Source organism: Dromiciops gliroides, chromosome 1 (assembly GCF_019393635.1).
Source record: "Dromiciops gliroides isolate mDroGli1 chromosome 1, mDroGli1.pri, whole genome shotgun sequence".
NCBI lineage: Eukaryota > Metazoa > Chordata > Mammalia > Microbiotheria > Microbiotheriidae > Dromiciops > Dromiciops gliroides.
The window spans coordinates 685,232,946-685,256,946 of record NC_057861.1 but is presented as its reverse complement, the minus strand read 5'-3'; the positions used below and the strand labels follow the sequence as shown (position 1 = coordinate 685,256,946).

The following is a 24,001-nucleotide window of genomic DNA, read 5'->3' as shown; positions in this document are numbered from 1 at the left end:
AAGGCTTCATGGAGGAGATGGTCATGAGCTAGGCCTTTAAGAAGCTAAGGCATTTAAGTGCCTGAGATGAGGAAAGAGGACATTCTGCAAGTTGTGGATGATGGATTAAAGTGGAGAGAGACTTGAAGCACAAAGGCTAATTAGCAGGTCGTTGTAATCATCCAGAAGATATGATTAATGAATCAGGGTGGTGGTTGTATGAGTGAAGAGTATGTATAGGAAATTATGATAGAGTGGTTATGACTTTGGACCTGGAGTCAGTAACACCTGGGTTCAAATCCTGCCTAAGACCCTTAGGAGCTACACAATTCTAGGCAAATCATTAGCCTCTATGGACCTCAGTTTTCTCATCTATAAAATGAGAAGTCTAAATTTATGTGGTGTAAAATCCCTTCCCAAACCAAAGCTTTGGACCATGAAATATAAACAACAAGATTTGGGATATGTGGGATAAGTGACAAAGCAAGGAATTGAGGATGACACTGAAATTGCGAACCTTAGTGAATGACTACAGTGATGGTGGTACACTCAAAAGTCATAGAAAAGTCCAGAAGAGGGGTGGGTTTTCAGGGAAAGATCATGGGTAATATATTGGATCTACTGAGTGAATTCAAGATGGCTAGAGAACATTCATTTCAAAATTCATGATATAGAATTAGAACTCAGGAGGCAGATAAGGAATAGATACAGAGATCTAGGAGTCATCTTCATAAAGATGGTAATTAAACCCTTGGAGCTGATAAAATCACCAAGTAAGAGAGTAAGTGAAGAGGATGGTGTTCAGGATGTTGAACTGAGAGATATATACAGTTAGTAGATGTTGCAGGAGTGGAGAGCTGTCAAAGGATTCTGAGAAGGAACTATCTGACAGGTAGGAGAGCTGAGAGAGTAATATCAGAAAAACCCAGAGAAGAAAGAGAAACAGGATGAAAGGGTCAACAGTATCAAATACTGAAGAGAAGTCAAGAGATGAGGTATGAGCAGAGGTCTCTAGATTTTGCACTTGTCACTGTTAACTTTGAAGAGAACAGATTCAATCAAATGGTGAGGTTGGAAGCCATATCAGATTGAATTCAGAAGAAGGTGAAAGGAAAGGAAGTAGAAGCACTTAGTGTGAAAGGATTTTTCAAGAAATTTAATTGAGAAAGGGATAAGATATGTAGAATGATAGCAAGGAGAAAATGATAGGATCTAGTGAAGGTTTTGTTGTTATTGTTTTTAAAGAATGGGAGGGAAAATGCTTGAGCTTGTTTATAGGAAGCCAGAAGGAAGGAATGGAGAGAGGTTGGAGAGAGGAGGTCATAATAGCAGCAATCTGGTGGTGAAGATGGGTAGGAATGGCATAAAAGATACAAGTAGAGGGATTGGCCTTAGCCAGAAAGGTCACTTCACCACTTCCCAGATGATCTTGGAAAAGTCAGTTTTTTTTATTAGTCACAGTTTCCTCAGCTATTAAATAAAGTTAACATACCTTAGAGGATCATCGTGAGGATGATATGAGACACTATGTGAAAACACCATGAGAATGCTAGCTAAGCCAAGAGTGTCATAAATGGAGTGAACAAGAAACTAAACTATCATTGCAAACCAAATGGGCAAATATTGAGCTTAGTGACTTTCATAATGACCAGTCATTTTGCTGGCATTATTTACAAGGAAGCAAAAAACTGAATGGACTTGTTGGAAGGATGCCCGAGCAAAGCTGTAAGATTGAAGAATGCACCTGCCAACATTGTGGGCCTATCTTCTTTTGCAGGCACTAAATTAACTTTGTCACATTATGGAAGTGAAAGCAACACATTATGTTTTCCAGAAACCTAGCAAACCAGAATCTTCTCTGTGAACATCACTTGGTACATCATTATTCTACAATGTTTGAGGAGTCTCTATCACGGAGGCACATATGCTCTTGCCATTTATATACCTTTATTTTAATTGTCTATCATTGTCCCTCCTGTCTTGGAGTGCAACCACCCTATCATTCATTTCAAAATGCCCTCCCTACTTCTAGAAGAGTTGTATAGTATGTATTTGTCTTAAGTTAAAAGAAATTATCATTGTGTTTTAAGATGGTTTGAGAAGAGAATTTCAAAATACCCCCAAGAGATAAGCAGAGATATCCCTGAAAGGGATAAACCTGTTCCAAGGTTGAAAATCACTAATATAAATATCAGCATTGTTTTTATTCTTTCTGGTCAACTATTATAATTAAAGTATTATAAAAATCAGTAACTCTAAAAGAGTCAGACATTGATACCATCTGACATTGATATCAGATTTCCTCCTTGTTTATTCCACTGCCTTTTTTCACTTCCCCCATAGTGACCATTAGGTCAAAGACTGTTTTCTATTTTTCATTTCATTTTGGTTACATTATTGTACCCCACTGATTAATAACAGTATTCCCTCTCCATTACACATATGTCTAACCTCATCAAATACATATGTTCCTGAAAAGATGACCATAAAATTAACTTCTGAAATCCGAATCATATTTTCCATATTATATGTTTAAATCCTATTAAAGTTGTTAGAATATTTTCTTCACCCCAGTTGGACCCAGGTACAAGAAAAATACACTGAACAGGATTGCTATATATAAATATTTGAATGTCCCTCATGTAAAAGAGGAGCTGACCTTTGCTTGGTTGTCCATAGAGAGAAGAACTAGGAATAATATGTGAAAGTTGCAGGAAAGCAGATTTGTAGTACATACAGAAATACTTCCTACCAATCATTGCCATCCAAAGTATAATGGCCTGCTTCAGGAAGTAGTGAGTTCTCCCATCACTAGAGGTCTTCAAATGAAATCTAGATGACTACTTGGTTTTGGTTTTGGTTTTGGTTTTGGTTTTGGTTTTTTGGTGCGGGCAATGAGGGTTAAGTGACTTGCCCAGGGTCACACAGCTAGTCAGTATCAAGTGTCTGAGGCCAGATTTGAACTCAGGTCCTCCTGAATCCAGGGCCGGTGCTTTAATCCACTGAGCCACCTAGCTGCCCCCCTCAATGACTACTTGTTGGAATGCTTTAGAGAAGATCCTTGCTCAGGCATGTGTTGAGCTAAATGATTTATCTGGGATCCTTATAACTGAGATTCCATATGTGTTTTAATTTTTTCAGTATCAGTGTGGAATCTCCTTCTGTTGATGAGGATTGGCAACTCCTCTGAAACTTGGGCCCACAGAATCATAGATTGAGATTTAGAAGGGACCTTCCTCAGACTGCAAGTGGTCTAACTCTCTCAACTTGCAGATGAGTAAATTAAGAATGAGTGAGTTTAAATGGCCTGCCCAAAGTGAGATAGGTAGTTCGTGAACAAGCAATGATTCCAACCTAGATCCTCTGATTTCTGATCTAACATGCTGTCCAATATACCATACAACCTCCAAAGTGGTCTTGGGGAATTTCCTAGGGAATAAGAGACCACATGACATGCCCAGCATCACACAGCCAGCTCAGAAATAGAACTTTCACCCAGGTCTTCTTGACTTTAAAGGAGACCCTCTAGCCGTTTAGCTATAGTTGTTGAATCATTTTCAGTCACATCCAACTCTTTGTGACTCCTTTTGGGGTTTTCTTGGAAAAGATACTGGAGTGGGTTGCCAGTTCCTTCTCCAGCTCATTTTATAGATGAGGAAACTGAGCCAACCAGAGTTAAGTTATTTGCCCAAGGTCATAAAACTGGTGTCTGAAGCCAGATTTGAACTCAGGTCTTTCTGACTCCAAGGCCTGGCACTCTATTCACTGTACCACCTAGCTTCCTCCCAATGATAACAACAAAACTAGTTATTCTTATACTCTTCATGAAAAGTTACACTTAAAAAAATCAGAATGGTCTCATAAAACAATACTAATACTCAAAGTAAGTTATAAAACACAAATATTGCACTGCAAATTTTCCATAAATTCCAATTTCCTCAGGCATAATTGAAAGTGTTCCAGTGATAAGCACTAAACCATGTATGAATTTTAAATAACTTCATAGACTGTCCCCATAAGCATTTAAAATAGGGTCCATTGAAAGCCATGGTGCAAAGAATGGAGCCTATCTTGGAAAAAGTGATGATGGAGAATGGAAATATTAGACTTGTATAAGTCCAGTAACAAAATAATTTGCACGTTCAGATATAAAATGCAGTAGGAATAGTCTTAAACTGTCCATATATAAATATAGCTTTTAATACATCTATAAGCATGCCATGTTTTAAGAAACTATAATATTAAATCATCTAAACAATTATAAAACAGGTAAGCTAAAGGGAGATTAATTGCAACATAAAAAGGACTTACTGTAATTCAGAAAAGTATTTCCTTAAATACTGAGATCACATAGCATATTTAGGTGCCTGCTACAAATCATTAACAAAGCCTGAATTTAAAGTGTTAAAAGCACATTCCCATATTCCCAATAGAAAAATAAAATTCAATTTATAAAATTTTAATGTATACACATTTCTGGAAGATACTGGTTGTTTAAAGAAGGGCACTCGCTAATAGACAATTGGCATCAACTAACCCCAATCTTGTCACACAGATTAGAACTAGAATAAGAATCACCCCCTCTCCGCTACTGAAAGAAAAACTTCGCAAAAAAGAGGTTGAAGAGAATCATAGTAAGAAAGATACATCTTTTCTCATTTTCATATTCATACCTTTGAATGTGAGATATTTGCTTCTAGAATATTGTTGATGGTTTCTTCTGAGATAATGGTCAAAGAACGTAGCTCCTTTCTTAACTTGGTAACATTCTGCACACAATCCTTTAGCTTCACATCTGAAACATTGCCAAAATGAATCAATATTTATAATATTGAAAGGCTTTCATCATTGATGGTGGGACTGAGGAAAGGAGATTAGACATAAAACAATTTTAATCATAGTGTGCTGTGTTTATTTCACATGCACCCTTGAAAATTTCTAAATTTTACTGAAACTTTCTTATTACAACTCAGAACTTAAACATTCCAATCCACAACTTTTTATTGATAGCCTACTATATACAAGTCTAATTGCTCAAAATGCAAAGCAGTCCTTGCCCTCCTGAGCTTGCTTTAGATTGAAAGGATACAGTATGTATAAGGAGAAATAGACACAAGGTGATTCAAAGAGGGGAAAAAAATTAAAACCTGGGGGTATCAAGGAAATTTTTAAAAAGTGACCTAGGAATAAAGTCTTAAAGGAACATAAGGAATGTATGAGGTAAAAATGAAGCAAACATATCAAAAAAAACTACCACTTAAGATGAAGCACGTGTAAATTCCAAAAATAGGGACACAGTTTGTTCAAATGTACAGAAGTAGGACATGGAACATTGAGTTGGGAAACAACTAGGAGTCTACTTTGGCTGGGAAAAAATGCTCTCAAAAACAATAAATACACTGAAATTTCCTCACCATATTATCTTTTGTGTTTTTCTTACTTCATCTGACAATTGTCCGATTGTCATCTAATTTCTGTTCTTCTGCAGTGAGGTGGCACAGTACATAGAGCACTGAATCTGGAGTCAGGAAAATCTGAATTCAAATTCAGTTTCACACACTTAGTATGTGACCCTGAACAAGTCACTTAAACTCTGTTCACCTCTGTTTCCTCCTCTATAAAATGGGGATAATAATAGCACCTACCTCCCAGAGATGTATCAAATAAGATAATATTTATAAAGCACTTTGCAGACCTTAAAGCACTGCATAAATGTTAGTTATATTATTATTATAATATGATGAGGTAAACAGCCAAAACTAAATGCTCACTTAACAGATGAGGTAAAAGCAACACAGAAGATAACATGAAGAAATTTTTAGGTATATTTATAGTCTATATTTGATGGCTCAGAGTGTTTTTAAGATCCTATATTCTAAAGTCATTACTTCAGTAGTAAATAAAAATCCATACCACCCCCCCCAAAAAAAAAATACAAGTGCAGATAGAATTGTATGAAATAGAAGACATACTAATAACATTTTACCTGACTCTGTGGTGAGGAAAATTTCTTAACATAAACGAGAATTATAAATATTGTTATAATATGTTTTGATAAGAGAGAGATGCAACAGTCTTCAAACTTCGAACAGCATTATTGCTGTGGAGGCAGCATAATTCAGTGAAGGGTTAGGGGAAGAAACCCCCTATATTAAGAGACAGAAAACCCAAATTTCAACCTAGGCCTAGGTTCAAATTCTCGTTCTCCTATTTATTACCTGTGTAGCCTTGGGTAAGTCACTTAAACTTTATGAATTTCCCTTCCCTCATTCTCAAGATGAGGAATTTAGATTGGCAGCCTCTCAAATTCCTTAGAGCTCCCAACCTATGTTCCAATGTTTGGTAAATAAGATTGCTGTCAACCTGCTTCTGTTTTAAGGAAACCTGCCACAAAAAATCTTTACTAAAGTCTCCCTCTAACTGTTGCATGCATTTTTAAAAGGTCATCAGGGGGCAGCTAGATGGCGCAGTGGATAGAGCACTGGCTCTGGAGTCAGGAGTACCTGAGTTCAAATCCGGCCTCAGATGCTTAACACTTACTAGCTGTGTGACCCTGGGCAAGTCACTTAACCCCAATTGCCTCACTTAAAAAAAAAAAAGGCCATCAGAATGTAAGTCTTGAGAGATCAAACTAAACTGAGAAGACCAAGTGCAGATCCAATGAAATACTAAGTGTAAGAGGACCGATCTCGCTAAGTTTGAAAGACTCATCATCACGTGGTCTATGCAGTGATGGATTCTCTTGGTCACAGACAAATCTTGAAGATTACCAAATATAGCAGAAAGGAATGATGACCTTTTTTGATGACAGGAATGCCAACATGGACAAAATCACAGACCCCCAAAATATTTCATGAGAAAATGCATGTGTTGTTCATCACTGAAAGCTTGAGATGATACCTTCCAAATATCAAAAAAAAAACACTCTTAAAACATCTCTCTGTGTTTTTCTCATCAGAATAATAAGATATCCTCAAGGACTGGCATCTTCTTAATTCCAGGAAGACCATTTAGGATTCACCATTTTTACCCAACAGTTCCTAGAAATATTTGGGGGAGGGCAGTTGTGTCAATGATTTATGCTACTACACTTTAAAATGTCAGAAAGCAAAAGGCAAGTAAGCAATAGACTGACTTGTGATTCCCAGTCTCAATGAGGTTTTTAAAAAAAGGAAAAGAATCTCTTTATATGTCCTCCCAAGAGATCTGTTTAGCAGAATTATAAATAATGAAACTCAATAGCAGTAGCAGCCTATAATACTCTGAGTCTGAGGAGAAGGCACATTCCTAATGAGTGCATGAGAGAACAGTAGTAAACCTCATTAAGCACATAGTAGGGGCACAATAAATGTTTGCTGAATGTTAGATTGAACTGAATTATCAAATACCAAGGACTACAATAATAGTGATAGCAATGTCCCCATCTGGACATAGATACCTAGAAACAAATTCCATCAGTATCTGGTATAGTAAAAAAAATAAATAACCTTAGAGCCCTGGACCCAAAGTCAGGAGTATCTGAGTCCAAATCCAGCCTCAGAAACTTACTAGCTGTTTGACCCTGGGCAAATCACTATTGCCACTAAAGAGAGGCGAGGAGAGGACAGGAGGGCAGATCTGACTTCAGAGCCTAAGTATTCAGGTTCAAATTACAGCTCAACCATATCCTACCTACATGAGCTCAGGCAAGACATTTAATATCTCTACCATTTATCCTCCTCTCCTGGATATTGAGATAACAATACTTAAACTATTTCCCTTACCAGGTTGTTGTGAGCCTCAAAAGAGATAGTTATGAAAAGTACTTTGTAAACCTTAAAATGTGATAGAAATGTCAGCTCCTATTTTTCTATTTCCACATCATTAAGTTTTCATTAAAATCTACTTGCTAGTGGCATCCTTAAAGTATTCCTTTGTGGTTGGTAAATGCCATGATAAACATTACATGGCCAGGGAAACAGTTTAGAGCGATGAAGATTTGGACAACAAGGAGCCCAGAAAATGTTCTCTCTGCCTCTAAGCTGTCTGTTGAATATTTAGGATGTGGCTCCCTAATCTAGTAGTTTTTACATTGCCACAATACTGAGTGAACAATGAGCCATCATGAAGTAATGTCACCTGAAGTAATCAGTAAATAATGGTATGCAAAGTCAATACAGGGTTGTTTTTTTTTTAAACAGGCCCAGTGATATTAGCAAGGCTATATAACATGACATGGAATATGGTTAACAGAGGGGAAAAATGAGCAGACTAAGGCTGTTACTAAATGAAGTGTAATTAATTCTTGCTGCACCATCTAAGTGCAATTGGTGCTTCCCGGTCCTACCCTAAGTGAGCCTTTCTTTAAGGATTTCTCATATCTGTTCAGACTGGCCAAAAAGATACATAACCATGGACTGTGAAAGATGGAGATCTTTGAGTCCAACCCCCTTTGCAGATGATAAACTCTGAGAGGTTAGGTGACTTGCCTCACATCACACAGCTACTTAGTGGCAGGGAGAGATTAGAACCCAGGGACCAAATCTACTACTCTTTTCACTCACCATAGTACACTCTAATTTACCTTGAAAATACTCAAGCATTTATGATGCTTCCTTTACCCATAATTTAATATGTAAACACCCACTGGATGCTTTACAGGTATGGCCTCCCTTACATCTTTCATTATATTTCTTCTTTAAATAAATATATGAAAATTATGCTGCATTTATTTTATCTGTTGGACGAAATCTAGGAACTTACCCCCATTTACGCTGAGGTTGCTAAGAAAAACCATAATGGGGTCTCCTGATAAAGGCTTCTCAAGGCTTCTGGCCAACCTGAAATGACAAAAAAAATTAATGCTAAATTAGGCAAGATAAAACACTAGAAATTATGTTGGAGTGAATGTGACTTCTTGAGTTCCCAAGAGGTGGACTGGATAACAAGATAATTAGGCACCAAGCCTCTCCTGACACCATCTATCTGCTTATGTCCATGAATACACTGTGGCAATACATTTTCTCCTCAGACTTCCTGCCAAGATGAACCAAAGGAATAAAGATTCATAATGAGTGGTGTTAGACTAAATGCTTCATTTTCTAATGTGAAGGGATGACAGAGAAGAAATATCAAGGAGCTGGGACAACAGGGAGTCTAGGAGAATATTGTTCTTTCTATCTCTAAGTCATCTGCTGAATACAAAGTGCATATTTCCTCATCTAGTAGTTTTCCACTTCCCAAATATTGAATGAACACTAAAGAAATATGCAAGGAACCTGTAGTAATTGAAGAACAAAACCAAATCTGGGATCTGTATTACAAAACATGCTTATTCTTGTAATTATTATGAAACAGCATCATATAATATAGACTAAGCTTTGAAGCCAACAAAACGTGGACTGAAGTTCCACCTCTGACATCTATTGGCCTTATGACCTTGGTTGTAAATATATATTATGAGTAAAATACATTTCATGAATTTCTAGAAATGAATACTAATTGTCATTTGTAGAGACAGTTTCCTCATCGGGAATTTCCTGCACCAATGAATTCATGGGTCTGGAACAAGAACGGAGAATGATATTTTATCATTTTCAATTATAAAAATTGAACTAGAAAATTAAATAAAAACCTGGCATTACATTTGCACGTGTTGCTGAACAGTTTCTAACATCGGATGGCATTCACAATCTCTGACTGTAGCATTTCTCAGGCTTCTTTTAAAACTTTCCAAGGTACTAAAAAGCTTGTTGCTGGTATGCAAAAGGTTTTCACAATGTCCATGATTGGATGAGGACCAAATATTTTCAAAATCCTAGGAAACATAGTAGTGGCAAAGGTAAGAAGCATGTATGTTGACATTTTTTCATTCATTCCAATTAAAAGGCATGATTTTATTAAATATTATCTAAATGTTGATTTTATATCACATCCCACAATTAAATTTGAGTAGCAATTTGAAGATACTAATGAAATGGACAATGTGATAGTGTATTTTTTATACTGAGAAAGGAAAACTTCACTAGCATAATTTATTAGTCTTAAACTATGAAAAGACACATAGCTATAAGATAGGTTTTTAATTAATACTTTTATAATTTACCAGTACAAGTAAGAAAGAATACTGTTAAATTTAGTCCCCCCCCAAAAAAAAATATATAAGTTCCAATGCATCATAGTGTGGGTATCTTGATAATTCATTATGAAGACAAAACAGGGGGAAATGTAAGTGAAACACCAAAAAAGCAGAGTTCTGGGTTAACAAATATACACACCTGGTAGTGGCCATGAACCAATGTAACTCCTTGTAGAATGGATGAGAGCAGATGTTTTATCAATCCATCTTTGCAGCTCAGAAAAGTACACAAAAGGTCCTTAGTAAAAGAAGGCTTTTCTACAGGAAAGAACACAGAAGAATAATTAGCAAAAATTAAGTCCTATCACAAATGAAATTTTATTTATTTATTGGTGGGGCAATGGGGGTCAAGTGACTTGCCCAGGGTCACACAGCTAGTAAGTGTCAAGTGTTTGAGGCCGGATTTGAACTCAGGTACTCCTGAATTCAGGGCTGGTGCTTTATCCACTGTGCCACCTAGCTGCCCCCCACAAATGTAATTTTTAAAAGAAAGAAAAACACTGAGGATCTAGGGCTAAAAAAATGACATAAAAATAAATAAGATTATAAAGAACATTATGAATTATTCAAATGAAACTTCAAATCAAGTTGAATAAATTTTATTAAGAATTTACAAGGGGCAATTCCAGAGCCAAGATGGCATAGTGAAGCAGGAAATCACCTGAGTTCTCCCAAATTCCCCTCCAAAAACTATAGAATCTCAATGCCTCAAACCCAAGTTTAAAGTAGTAAAGCAGATTTCCAGCCCAGGACAGCTTAGAGGATCAGCAGGAAAGGTCTGTCTTTCTCAGGTGGGAAGGGAATATGCAGACCACACCCTAGAGAGCCACCAGCAAGGCCCCACCTCCAGTGTAAAATATCATTTTGATATACTATTAACAAAACCCAGCAGAAAGAGGTAGAAAGAGAAATTTCCATTTAAAATAATTGCAGACAATATAAAATACTTGTGAGTTTACCTGCCAAGATAAGCCCAGGAACCATTCAAACATAATTACCAAATATTTCTCACACAAGTAAAGTCAGATATAAGCAATTGGAAAAATATTAATTGCTCAAACGTAGGCCAAGCCAATATAATAAAAATGGCGATTTATACCTAAATTAATTTACATATTCAGTACCATGCCAAACTATCAAAAATTATTTTCTAGAACTAAAAAACATAATCACAAAATTCATCTGGAAGAACAAAAGGTTAAAAATATCGATGGAATCAATGGGTGGGAAATGTGAAGAAAGTAGACTAGCTATACCAGATTTCTAACTGGATTATATAGCAGTAATCATTAAAACAATCTTGTATTGGCTAAAAAGTAGAGTGGTGGATCAGTGGAGTAGATTAGGTACTCAAGACACAATAGTAAATGACCATAGGAATTTAGTATTTGATAAACCCAAGATCAAAGCTTTTGGAACAAAAACTGACTATTTGACAAAAACTGCTGGGAAAACTGGAAAACAAAATGGCAGAAAATAGGTATAGACCAACATCTTGTACAAAATAGAAAAATAAAGTCAAAACTGGTACATGATTTATACATAAAGGATGATACCATAAATAAATAAGGGGGACATGGGATAGTTCACCTGTCATATCCTTGAAGAAGGAAAGAATTAAGGACCAAACAAGAAATAGAGAGCACTATGAGATGTAAAACTGATCATTTTGATTACATTAATTTAAAAAGTTTTTGCCCAAACAAAACCAATGTAACCCAAATTGAAGAAAAGAAGAAAATGGGGGCAGGGCGTTTGTAGTAAGTATTTCTGATATAAACCTAATTTCTCAAATATATAGAGAACTGAATCAAATTTATAAAAATACAAATTATGCCGCAATTAATAAATGGTCAAAGGACATGAACAGGCAGTTTTCAGGAAAAGTAATCAAAGTTATCTGTAGTCATATAGAAAAATACTCCAAACCACTATTGATTAGAAAAATCCAAATGAAAACAACTCATACCTATCAGATAGGCCATTATAACACAAAAGGAAAATGATATGTTGGACAGGATGTGGGGAAACTGGGGCACTAATACAATGTTGATGGAGTTGTGAGCTGATCTAAACACTGGAAAGCAATTTGGAACCATACCCAAAGGACTATAAAACTCTACATACCCTTTAATCCTACAATACCACTACTAGGTCTGTATCTCAAAGAGCCACTCTTTTTGTGGTGGCTAAAAATTGGAAAGAATATTTTCATCAATTGGGAAGTGTCTGAATGACTTAAAATATATGATCATAATGGAATATTATTGCACTATAAAAAAATGATTATCAGGATGCTTTCAGAAAAACTTGGAAAGATTTACATGAACTGATGCAGAGCAAAGTGAACAGAACCAAAACATTGTACAAAGTAACAGCAATATTGTACAATGAACAAGTATGGATGATTTAGCTATTCTCAGCAATACAATGATCCAAGACAATCCCAAAGGATTCATGATGAAAAATGCTATCTACCTCCAGAAAAAAAAACTGATGGCATCTAAATAAAAACTGAAGCAAACTATTTTTCACTTTCTTTTTTTCTTTCTTTTTCTTTTTGTTTTTGGTCTGAGTTTTCTTCCACAAAATGACTAATATTGAAATATGTTTTACATGATTACATGTGTATAACCTATGTCAGATTGATTAATATCTCAGGGAGGGGAAAGAGAGGAAGGAAGGAATAGAACTTGGCACTCAAAACTTTTTTAAAAGAATGTCAAAAATTGTTTTTACATGTAATTGAGGGAAAATATTTTTTTTTAAAGAATTTAGGGGCGGCTAGGTGGCGCAGTGGATAAAGCACTGTTCTTGGATTCAGGAGGACCTGAGTTCAAATCCAGCCTCAGACACTTGATATTAGCTGTGTGACCCTAGGCAAGTCACTTAACCCCAATTGCCTCACAAAAAGAAAAAAAAAGGGAAAAAAATTTATAAGGTACAGTACACTGTGCTAGTTTCTGAGAGAGATATAAACTTAGGTCCTGGGCCTCCAAGAGCAATGCTCTTTCCACAATTAACAGAAAGACATGCTAGATAATAATAGCTAGATGGATACAAAATTTGTTAAATGGACAGAAGAATAAAGTGTAGTCATTAATGGATCAGTCTCAACTTGGAGGAAAGTGACCCATTGTGTGTGTGTGTGTGTGTGTGTGTGTGTGTGTGTGTGTGTGTGTTTAATGGCCTCTGCTGTTCAAAAATGTTATTACTGACTTGGATGAAAATTTAGCAAGTTTATCAAAAGTTACAAATGATAAAAAGCTGGGAGGGATGTCTAACTTGTTAGGTAATGGAGTAAGAATCTAAAATGTATACAGATCCCTTGAAGGAATTGAGTTTTTAAACTGGAGAAGAGATGCATTAGGGGAGACTGTTAACAGACTGGTCATAAAAGGGCAATATGTGATCCTGAGTGGCATCTCTATATAAACAGTCAGTACCAGGTACATATATGGGAGAAATTTGAACTATTGGAAAAAAACATAGGACATTTCTGAATACCCCATTGTTTTCCTTCCTTGAAAGGAAAAGTCCTCATCTAGTTTATAAGAGGATGAGTATATCCCTCAGATGGCATGAAGACATAATGCATTAACTGAAATTTCTAGAACCAAAGTTTGCTCAGGATCAAAATAAAAACAAAAGAAAGTAGGTTTAGGAAAACCATACAAGGTCAGTCTGTAATTCTCAAAGCAGAACCCGTCAGAACATAAAGAACATTCTGACAAGGTTGTCTCTTTCCTCCTAACATAAATTCTCAGTCCTTGAAGACAATACCCAGAAGCTCTATAATCATCCTCCATAAAGTTATCTAACTTGTTTATGCTGAAAATAAACAAGTGCTTCAAGGTAAAACTAGAAAAGAAAGAGATAGATTATAACAGAGAATACCTCTATAAACCCCTACCATCAGAAAAAAATAGTGTTCCTATCCTATTTATGTGGTCTGTAGTTTGGGGGGGAGGGAGATTAAAATACACACACACGTGTGTTATGTATGCACAAATGCAGAGTAGAAGAAGATCAATTTGTATTTTTGCACTCTGTGTGTCTGCCCTTTTCTCTCTTTCATTAAAGACAGAAAAACTACCTTTATTGTTTTCTATCTTTCCCAAGAAAGTTACAGATTCCCTTCTTTCCACAATATTCTGTGTGTATATCATCTCCTTCTTATGAACCTTAACCCTAGTCATGTCAAAGAATCGGAGATCTACAGTTGGAAGGAATCTCAGAAGTCATGTAGTCCAACCATCTCATTTACAGTTGAGGAAACTGAGGTTCGAAGAAGTTTAGCAGTATGGTTCAGTGAGAAAGAATACTGAGGGGCAGCTAGGTGGCGCAGTGGATAGAGCACTGGCCCTGGAGTCAGGAGTACCTGAGTTCAAATCCAGCTTAAGACACTTAACACTTACTAGCTGTGTGACCCTGGGCAAGTCACTTAACCCCAATTGCCTCACTAAAAAAAAAAGAGAGAGAGAGAGAGAGAGAGAGAGAGAGAGAGAGAGAGAGAGAGAGAGAGAGAGAGAGAGAAAGAAAGAATACTGAGTTTGAAGTCAGAAGACCTGGGTTCAAAATCCAGCTAATCCATTTATTCCTAGTGTATTCCTAGGGCAACTCTCTGGAACTCAGTTTGTTTTTTAAAAAGACAGGAGTAGATGACTTAGGTCCCTTACTTACCCAAGGTCCCACAGGTAGTAAAGATCAGAGACAAGATTTAGAACCCAGGTCCTCTGACCCCAGAGTCAGTGGTCTTTTCAAAGTAACATGCTGTTCCCTTTTTATGTATGTCTTCTCTGGCTGACAGTGGTATGACAGAGGTGGTATTTGAGCCTTATCATTAAAAGAAGTGTTAGTATTCAATAGGTGGTGGCTGAGAGGTTATTTTAAGAACAGAGAACAGAGTAAGAAAGAGACAGAGATGAGAGAGTACAGGGCCTGTTCAAGGGATAGAGCAGTTCAGTTTGGCTGAAGCATAAAGCATGTGGAAGGGAGAGGAAAGTTGAAAAGGGTCAGCAGCACTGGACTTTAGAGAACCTCAAAAGCAGGAGGGAGGAATGGCAACTTTGCTTTGTAGTCAATCTCATGGTGCATTTAAGCCGTGTGTGCTCCATTTTAAGTGCTCCAGATGCCGTGCTTTTCATAATCTAACTGATATTGATTTTTATTTCTTATTTTTAAGGAATTACTTTTAATGGTTGTGTTTATGACATAAGGCAGAAAGAAATTTTCCATGAGTGACAAAATGGTTCTCCAGAAAGAAAAGAAAGTGACTTCTCAAAACCCAAAAGAATATAAGCTCCTTGAGGGTAGGGAATGTTTTGTTTTAATTTCTGTCTTTGTATTTCGAGTGCCTAGAAGAGTATCTGGCCCATAGCAGGTTCTTAGTAAATGACTGTAGGAGTGAAATTACTTTTTTTTTGTGATTTACAAGAGTTGTTATATAAGCATTTTTATAGATACTGAATTCATCCAAACCTCTCCTTTTGCTGCAGCCCAGAGAAATGGAATGACTTGTCCCAGATAACATGATGAATCAGTGACCAAACTGGAACTAGAATCCAGTTCTCTAGATTCCCAAGTCAGCATTCTTTCTATGATGATATTTCAACAAATTAATATAAAGGATTGCTAACAAAAACCTTGCTTTTAGAAAATATGTCTCATCATTTTAAGCCTTATTTTACATATTTTAAAGTCCCTTTAAAAAAAATTCCTGTTTTCAGAAATCACTTCTTTTTCTAAAAAAAAAAAAAATGAACAAACACCACCTGGGGAGCATCTGTCTTTGAGGATAAATAAATAAATTAATCTTTGTGTCTGGGAAGGAAATCAACATATTTGCATGAAATGTGTTTAAACAATTGTGTTAATTGTCCTAAAGGAAATGACTGTACCATTTTTTAAAAGCCAATTAATACAGGCCATATGATACCAGAGTCTGGAATTTCTTTGGCCACTTGAAACTAGTATATAGCACAACAGAGCTTAAGTGGATAAGGCACTGAACTTGTAATCAAGAAGACTTGCATGCAAATGCTCACTAGTTATATATGACTTTGGACAAGTCACTTAACTTCTTTTTATCCTAATTTCCCCATCTATAAAATGAAGTTATTGGACTTAATGACCTCTGAAATCTCACTTAGGTATCTATGAGCCAAAGAAAAACAAACAGACCGTTACTAACTGTCCCAAAATTTAAAAAGCTTTCTGTGTGTGTGTGTGTGTGTGTGTGTGTGTGTGTGTGTGTGTGTGTTTCCAACAGTGATAAAGGGCCAGATGTCTCTATGACTGTTACAAATGGGGAGGTAAACTTCCCCCTCCAAGCAATCTACATGTTCATTGCTTCTCCACTTTTCTGTGCTTCTCAGAGAATACAGACAGTAAGGGGAGAAGACAGGAAGCATTTATAAAGCACATACTATGTGCCAGGCACTGCACTAAACAGTTTTATTTTGTTGGGTTTTGTTTGGGTTTTTTACAAATAGTAGTTCATTTGCTCCTCACAATAACCCTAGGTACTGTTATTATTCCCCTTTTACATTTGAGGAAACTAGAGGAAACAGAGGTTAAGTGACTTGTCCAGGGTCACATAGCTAGTAAGTGTCAGGCTGAATTGTAATTCAGTTCTTCCTAACTCCAGGCCCAGCATTCTATGTATCATATTAGACCCTACTTTCTATAGAAATTTAATGCGAAACAGCATTTTAATTATTTCATTATTTTTACATAATACACATATGTTAAACTAAGATTAAATGTCATTAATAAAAGGTAAGTTAATGAAAAGTTATAATGCTAATGGTATAAAGTAATGATCTCTCAAGACAGCATTTACTTTTTTATGAACAGGTTGGGGTATGTACTAGATATTCTCAAAAATCCCTTATAGCTCTAAAATGCTAGAATTCAGCAGCATTTTCTTAAGTAGAAAAAATTAGAGATATAGTGGGTGCCTAGCAATTGTGAAATTTTTTAAAAACTGTAGTATATGAATGTGATAGAATATTATTGGTTAGTAGATGTATTGGTTATGAGAAATTCAAAGGAATATCGGGCAATTTGAATAAACTAAAACCAAATGAAATAAGCAGAACCAAAAGAACAGTATGTACAACTGACGATGTAAATGAAAAAAATATACTAAAAGGAAGCTGATCTCTGAGCAACTTAAAAAACAATAATGAGGAAGAGGTAGAGAACCACTGGGACAAAATATTGGAGACTCTGTCAGATAAGACCACTGCATTGTATGTCTGTTTGTTGTTGTTGATGATGATTCTAGTTTTTTGTTTTGCTTTTTTTTTTTTTTTAGTCAGGGAAAGATTGATTTGTAGGTGGGGAATGGGGAAGAACTACTAAAAGTTATTGTGATATAAAAACAAAAGTCATCAATAAAATTGATTTGGAAAAAAATATTTTATAAGATTCACATGCACCAGATTTTTAAAACACAAATTCTTAATTACTAAGGGGTATAAATCAATAATTCCTTATAATATTTGGCCCCTCTACCCATTTCCTTATATGTGAATTAATTTATAAGTGAATTTTTTAAGACCATAAAGAACTAACTAATAGTTTAGAAGACTTTGATACAGAATGTGCTAGGGGAGAAGGGATTATAATTAAATAAAAAGATTAAAAATCAATTTTCTGTTACTAATAAGTCATTCCAAATATGCTATATCAATTTAGCAGCTGTAATGCAGATCTAGAAAATAAACTTAACTGGAGGTATTAATCTAAATGTTTAATTCATTTAAAAGCCATTACTTTACCCATGTGTGAAGTGTCAAAATGATTATGTCTTCAACTGTGGCTGGATTCAATATATTGCTTAGGCAATTAAAACTAAGACAGCTTCCACTGAATGGCAGACTCAGTCTCAGATTGTTTAAACATATTAGAAAGCAGTTTTTCACAATCCTAAAGAATATTTAGAAAGACGATGCTTTATTTAGCCTGCTATGAGTTACTTTCATAGCAGCTCTGATTAAAAATATAGGTCTTTTTTGGAAAATTATCTACATAATTGTTACAGTTATATTTGCATTCAGAGGCAGATAAAGCATTCATCTACTCTGTATCCACTGATCGAATACCTACCGTGAGCTAGAATCTCTAGTTCTGGGATTCTTGACCTTTTATAATATTCTTGACCTCTTTGGCAATCTAGTGCAGTCTATGAACTCCTCAGAATAATGTTTTTAAATAGCTGTCTCCCCCCTCAGAATAATGTTTTTAAATAGCTGAAAGAAATGCTAAATTCTAGTTAAAGGTTAGTGAATATAAAAAAGTAATTTTCCCATCCAAATTCATGGACTCCCCCAGAAAACTATCCATATGAACCTCAGATTAAAAACCCCTACTCTAGTTACGAACTACAGATGAAAATATTTACATATATATGGTGTCTGCCTCCAAACTGCTTCTAATCTGATGAAGGTTGAATGCTGAATGCTAACAACATGATAAAACATAGAAAATGAATATAATAAAGAAGTCTGTATAAGGTGTTATTTAAAGAGAGATTACTTCCACTGACTATGCTGCTAGGTGGCACAGTGGACTTTTAGGGCCTAGAGTCAGGAAGACTCCTCTTCCTAGGTTCTAATCTGCCCTCAGATACTTACTATCTGTGTGACCGTGGACAAGTTACTCAACCTTGTTTGCCTCAGTTTCCTCATATGTAAAATGAGCTGGAGAAGGAAATAGCAAATCACTCTAGTACCTTTGCCAAGAAAACCCCAAATGGGGTAACAAAGAATCATATGTGATTGAAATGAATGAAAAACAATATAACAACACTTCTACTACCTAGGGTAATGGAAGGACAGGAAGGACGGAAGGGGAAGGAAGGAGGAGGGAAGAAGGGAAGGAGAGAGGGAAGAAGGGAAGGAGAGAGGGAAGAAAGGGGAGAGAGAGGAGAACAGCAACAATAATAAGAACAGAAACATGAAGAAGGGGGGAGAAGAGGAAGAAATAGAATTATAGGTTCATAGTTCTGAAGGAAACTTCTGCGGTCATTTAACCTAATCCCTTAGTGAAAAGAATAAACATCCTGTTCCTCACAGTTGTGGAGCCTTTGCATGCACCCTGCTATTGTCCAAGAAAAAAGATAAAAGGGAAGTCAATGCTATTGTAATGCTTGTAACTACATAAAAGGGGAGAAATAATGGGGGGAGGGGAATCAAATAAGAACTGATTGTGGATTCCTTTTGAATATGTATGCTTGGGGATATGCAGATATCTTCCTTAGCTCCCATTGACTCCTCCACTAGAGACAAATTCTGGTGCCTGCTTATTTTCCTCCCCACACTCCTCTCCCCAAACAATGATAGTTAACTCATATCTAGAATACTTGTTTGAGGCCCTTACAGTCTACCAATTTGGAGATATGCCTCTGACCCATTTCATTCTGGTATCCTCACTGACCCAGTCCTTTCAGAGAGAGAGCTTTCTCACAACCTTTTCCATTAATTTCTTGATTCCCAGAATGATTTTAGAAAAGAGTTAAAAGACAAGGTCCTCCTTATGTCGCCTTTGCCTAGTAAATTGTCCAGGATAGGGAAGAGATTACGAGTTAAATGAGGCAACTCACACTTAAGTACTGCTAAAGGCTGCTAAGTGTTGAAATAGAGTTGTACTTAAACCTGAGTTCAAATCCTGCCTCTCATACTTCGATATGGGACCCTAGGCAAGTTATTAAACCTCTCTCAGCTTCAATTTCTTCATCTGTAAAGTGCAGGTAATAATAGAACTTCTGATACAGGAGTATTGTAAGGACAAAATGGGATAACATATTAAAATCACCTCCTAAACCTGACAGCACTAAATAAACATCAGTCATTATAGTTAAATTCTTTGATTTAATCATTTCTTATTAGTGACTAGTGTTGTAGCACTGCCAGCTTTAAATTTTCCAGGACAAGTATACACCCCTGGATTCTTAGGGAAGGATGCGTCAGTGCTGGTGGGGAGATCAGGAATAGGGAAAGAAGACTAGAGAGAAGAAGGGAGAGAAGAATAGTCTCTCCTAGAATTCTGCCTTAGCATTGTACCTGGCATATACATGGTAAAGCCTGATAAATTCTAATTGTTTGAATGCCTGGTTAGCTGGCAGAATCTCAGGCTGCCCATCCTGCCTCTGCCCACTGAAGACAAGCAATCAGTCAAAAAACATGTATTTAGCTCCTACTTTGTTCACAAAATAGAAATTTTAATAAATGTTTGTTACATGGTGCCAGGTGTTGGTGAAAAGAAATTAAAAACAAGATAATCCCTGACCTCAAAAAGCTTACATTCTATGAGAAGGATATAGCAAATAATGAAGATAATTAAGTACAATTTAGTTAAATGAAGAAAATTAAATGCAATCTAGAGCATAAGTCTAAGATGATTTCAAGGAGAAGAGGAAATAGGACTGAGGGAATCATGTTGTTTGTCCTTCATTTTTGAAACAGACCAATGATGTCACAGGGTAATGTCTTGACCCATGCATGAATTGGATTTAAGTGAGGCATAATTTTACAAAGTCTTTTTTAAACACTACAAACATAAATGAAATGCTTCATAATAAAATAATTGAGACTTTCTAAAAAGTTATATGATTCACTTTCTCTCCCAGAGGCACCAAAGTCCAATAGCAAGACAAAAAGCAAAACAATTGGCAATAGCTTGGGATGTGGTGTCTTAACAACTTCAGTGTCTGACCAGGCTCTAAGAACTCCACAGTGTCTTCTTCAAGTCACCTTCCTGGCTCATAAATCAATTGTATTTTATCTTACCCCAGGGTATGATAAAATGGTAGGGGGGGGGAGAAACCCTAATCCCCTAGCACACTTGAATTGATAAAAGAGTGCCCACTGCCATTGATTTGTGCTACTAATTTTCACTAGGTGTTATGGTAACAGACTTAAGCCAATCAGTAATTTTAACTGAAGTTAAATTTAATTTATTATGTACCCAAAATCATGTAGCACAGATACTTTCTAACCATGTAAACACTAGTACAAATTTGAGTGACTTTGAGTTAAAGATACTTCATGGCAATGTGTTTGGACTTGGAGCATCTGGACTTGAAATCAAAGGATCTGGTTTCAAATTTTTGCTTTGCTAGTATAGATCATACATACATACATTCATAAGATAGATTATAGATGGATAGATGTATATGTATATATGTGCATACATACATACATAAGCATATTTATAGATGAGTATATATGTACATACATATACATATAAACATGGATAAGTCCCATATCCTCTCTCATATCTATACATACACATATCTACACATACACACATACATATGTATATATTTGTGTGTGTATTTATATAAAATTCCTCATCTGTAAAACAAAGGAGTTGAACTTCCCTTTCAGCTCTGTATCCAATGGCCTACTGGCCTATGATCCTATGATCTGCCTGTACAATGCATCTCTCCTACAACTTAGCTCATTTCATAGATTCAGTCAGATTCACTATGGACTAGATCATTTCTCATCCAACCCATTTTAAAATCAAAGAACATACAAAAGGCATAGGGACAGTTAGTTTAGATTATTGGAGATTATCCAAAAATTTATATTAAAGTAACTCACCTGCTAGGATGCTTAACACATTCAAAACTGTCATCTTCACCTTCTGCAGAGTTAAGGCAGTAGAGGGCTTTAAGTGCTTCTGGAAAAACTGACATATTTCTAAGACACTGACAAAGAAGAAAAACAGTCATTAAGTGCTAACATAAACATACCTATACTGTCCATTAAGCTCAAGACTACATATTTCAAGAAATAATGAGGAAGTGTTGTATGAAAGGAGAGAAGATTAGCACTCCCCTTGATAAGGATGGAAGAGGTCCTGGTGGCCTTTACAACACATATACGGTTAAGGCATTGCCACCTACTCTTTGGCATCAAAAAAAAAAGAAAGAAAGAATGAGGAAAAAGTAAAAAAAAAAAAGTTTCAACATAGATGATCACCACCTCTGGATTTTCCATTTTTCTGGGACAGAAGATGAAAGAATATGGATAATATAACTGAAATCCATGGATAATTCCAAGTTCTTATTTTGGCCAAAAGTGTTTGCTTTTGTCCAAAACAAACAAAAAATTGTGATTAAACTTGAGCTTTACCTTATCAAATTCCTGAATTAAAGGCCTAAGTCAATACTGCAAGGGAGAGTGAAAATGACTCTAGGTCATTTTTTGTAGGCTATGCTGGGAAAAGAAAAAAAAAATCCCGACAGCTCCTACCAATCCAAAAAGATTTTGAGAATAATCATGGTGATAGATTTTTATACTTGTTCCCTGAGTACCATCCTAACTATGTTGAAAGACTCTCTCACAGAAGATTAGGAACTAGGTGATTTCTTCTGTGGCACTGCAATTCATGAAGAATATTATTTGCTAAGGCTTAGAGGAACTGTGATTTGTCATTGAAAACATGCCCACAAGAATGAAATCACTGTTCATTTGTTATCTTAAAAAGCCTTCTTGGTCTGCCCTGCCTCATCTTCTTTTGAAGTTGTAAACAAGTAGAAAGTGATCAGAAGTCAGAGCAAAAGAAACTTAGAGACCCTACAGGAATAAACCCATGGTTTATCAAATATTTGATGTAAAATATTTTTGTTTACTATATCAGGGATGACTATATATTAATATCATTGTATCACCAAACCTTTACCAAGTACTGACACTGTACCAGATAGGTTCTGAGGATATGAGAACAAAAGTCCCTACCGAAAAGAAAATGATATTCCACAGGGAGGGGACCTGGAAAGAGGGAAATTACAAAGACTAACAATAAACATAACTGAGAAAGGAGGAGTCATAGCTAATACAATGTCCCTAAATAGAATTTAAATAGAAAACTTATATGAGGTTAACTTATTTAGCAAAATATTGTTTTCTTTCCACTTTAGTGTTAACCTTACCTCTTTTGTATCTCCATTTACAAATTCCTGCCTAGCTCTTCATATCTGTTGAAATTGGTAAACTTTTTAAATTGCCCACTGGGTATTTTCTTGGATTACTGCTTAGACTGTGTTCTTTTCTACCATTTGCATTCTTATCCCTAGAGACTAATTTCCCTTAATTGCCAATACATATCAAGCTAAAAGGTCACTGGATTTGAAATCAGAATATTTGGTTTCCAATCCTGGTTCTCCTATTTACTGCCTGTGTGAATCTTCCCAAATTACATTACCTCTAGACCTCCCTTTCCTCATATACTTTAAAAGGAGAGTTTTGACCAGAAACTCACTAAGGTCTCTTTCCATTCTAAGACTGTCATCCTCTGATTCTAAGATACCCTTAGGGGGCAGAAACCTGGAAGGATGGGTAATACCTAAGAAAATAGGTCTTCTTACTTTAAAATTAGATCTTGTTTTGAATTAAATTTATATTATTCATTTTGGTCATCCATTTTATTCACCAAACCTGGCTCCTAATAACTTTTGGCTATTCCCCCAAATCAAACATGCTCACACAAGTAAAAGACAATATCACTGAAGATGTTTAAAAGAAAGAGCTGTAGGTTTTGAAGTAAATTCCAAAAAGAAAGTTCTAAAAATACTTTGAGCAACATAAATGCTTTAGACATCACTGAAACTGGTGTATGGGCCCTAAGGGTGACTATTTTAAAGGGAACCCTTTAGATGAATCAGTTGGGTATATTTATTTTTTTAATCTATCATATTGATTTAAAACCACAGGACCCACATCCTGAATCCCCTTGCAAATGACTCCCCCTGTATCTGACATTTTGGTTGGACCTCTGATTTTCCCCATCATCATCCTATACCTTCATCATTATAACAGTAATCATAACTAGTATTTATATACTTTTAAATTTACAAAGTGCTTTACATATCTTATTTGTTCATTTAAT

At 35.8% G+C, this 24,001-nt stretch overlaps 1 protein-coding gene and 1 non-coding gene across 2 annotated transcripts in view; one reads left to right on the top strand and one right to left on the bottom strand.

The window, feature by feature from the left end:
• Window positions 1-24,001, bottom strand: part of ABCA13 (ATP binding cassette subfamily A member 13) — a 506,393-nt gene that overhangs the window by 350,552 nt on the left and 131,840 nt on the right. Inside the window, exons 18-22 of the mRNA XM_044001141.1 lie at window positions 21,712-21,818; window positions 10,236-10,354; window positions 9,603-9,775; window positions 8,722-8,798; window positions 4,653-4,774 (exon numbers count right to left, since the gene is read on the bottom strand). Of these exons, the coding sequence (XP_043857076.1) occupies window positions 4,653-4,774; window positions 8,722-8,798; window positions 9,603-9,775; window positions 10,236-10,354; window positions 21,712-21,818 (598 nt within the window). The remainder of the gene's footprint in view (window positions 1-4,652; window positions 4,775-8,721; window positions 8,799-9,602; window positions 9,776-10,235; window positions 10,355-21,711; window positions 21,819-24,001) is intronic.
• LOC122737821 lies at window positions 21,915-22,037 on the top strand. Its single transcript, XR_006354591.1, has one exon. It is a non-coding gene; the product is annotated as a U6atac minor spliceosomal RNA (small nuclear RNA).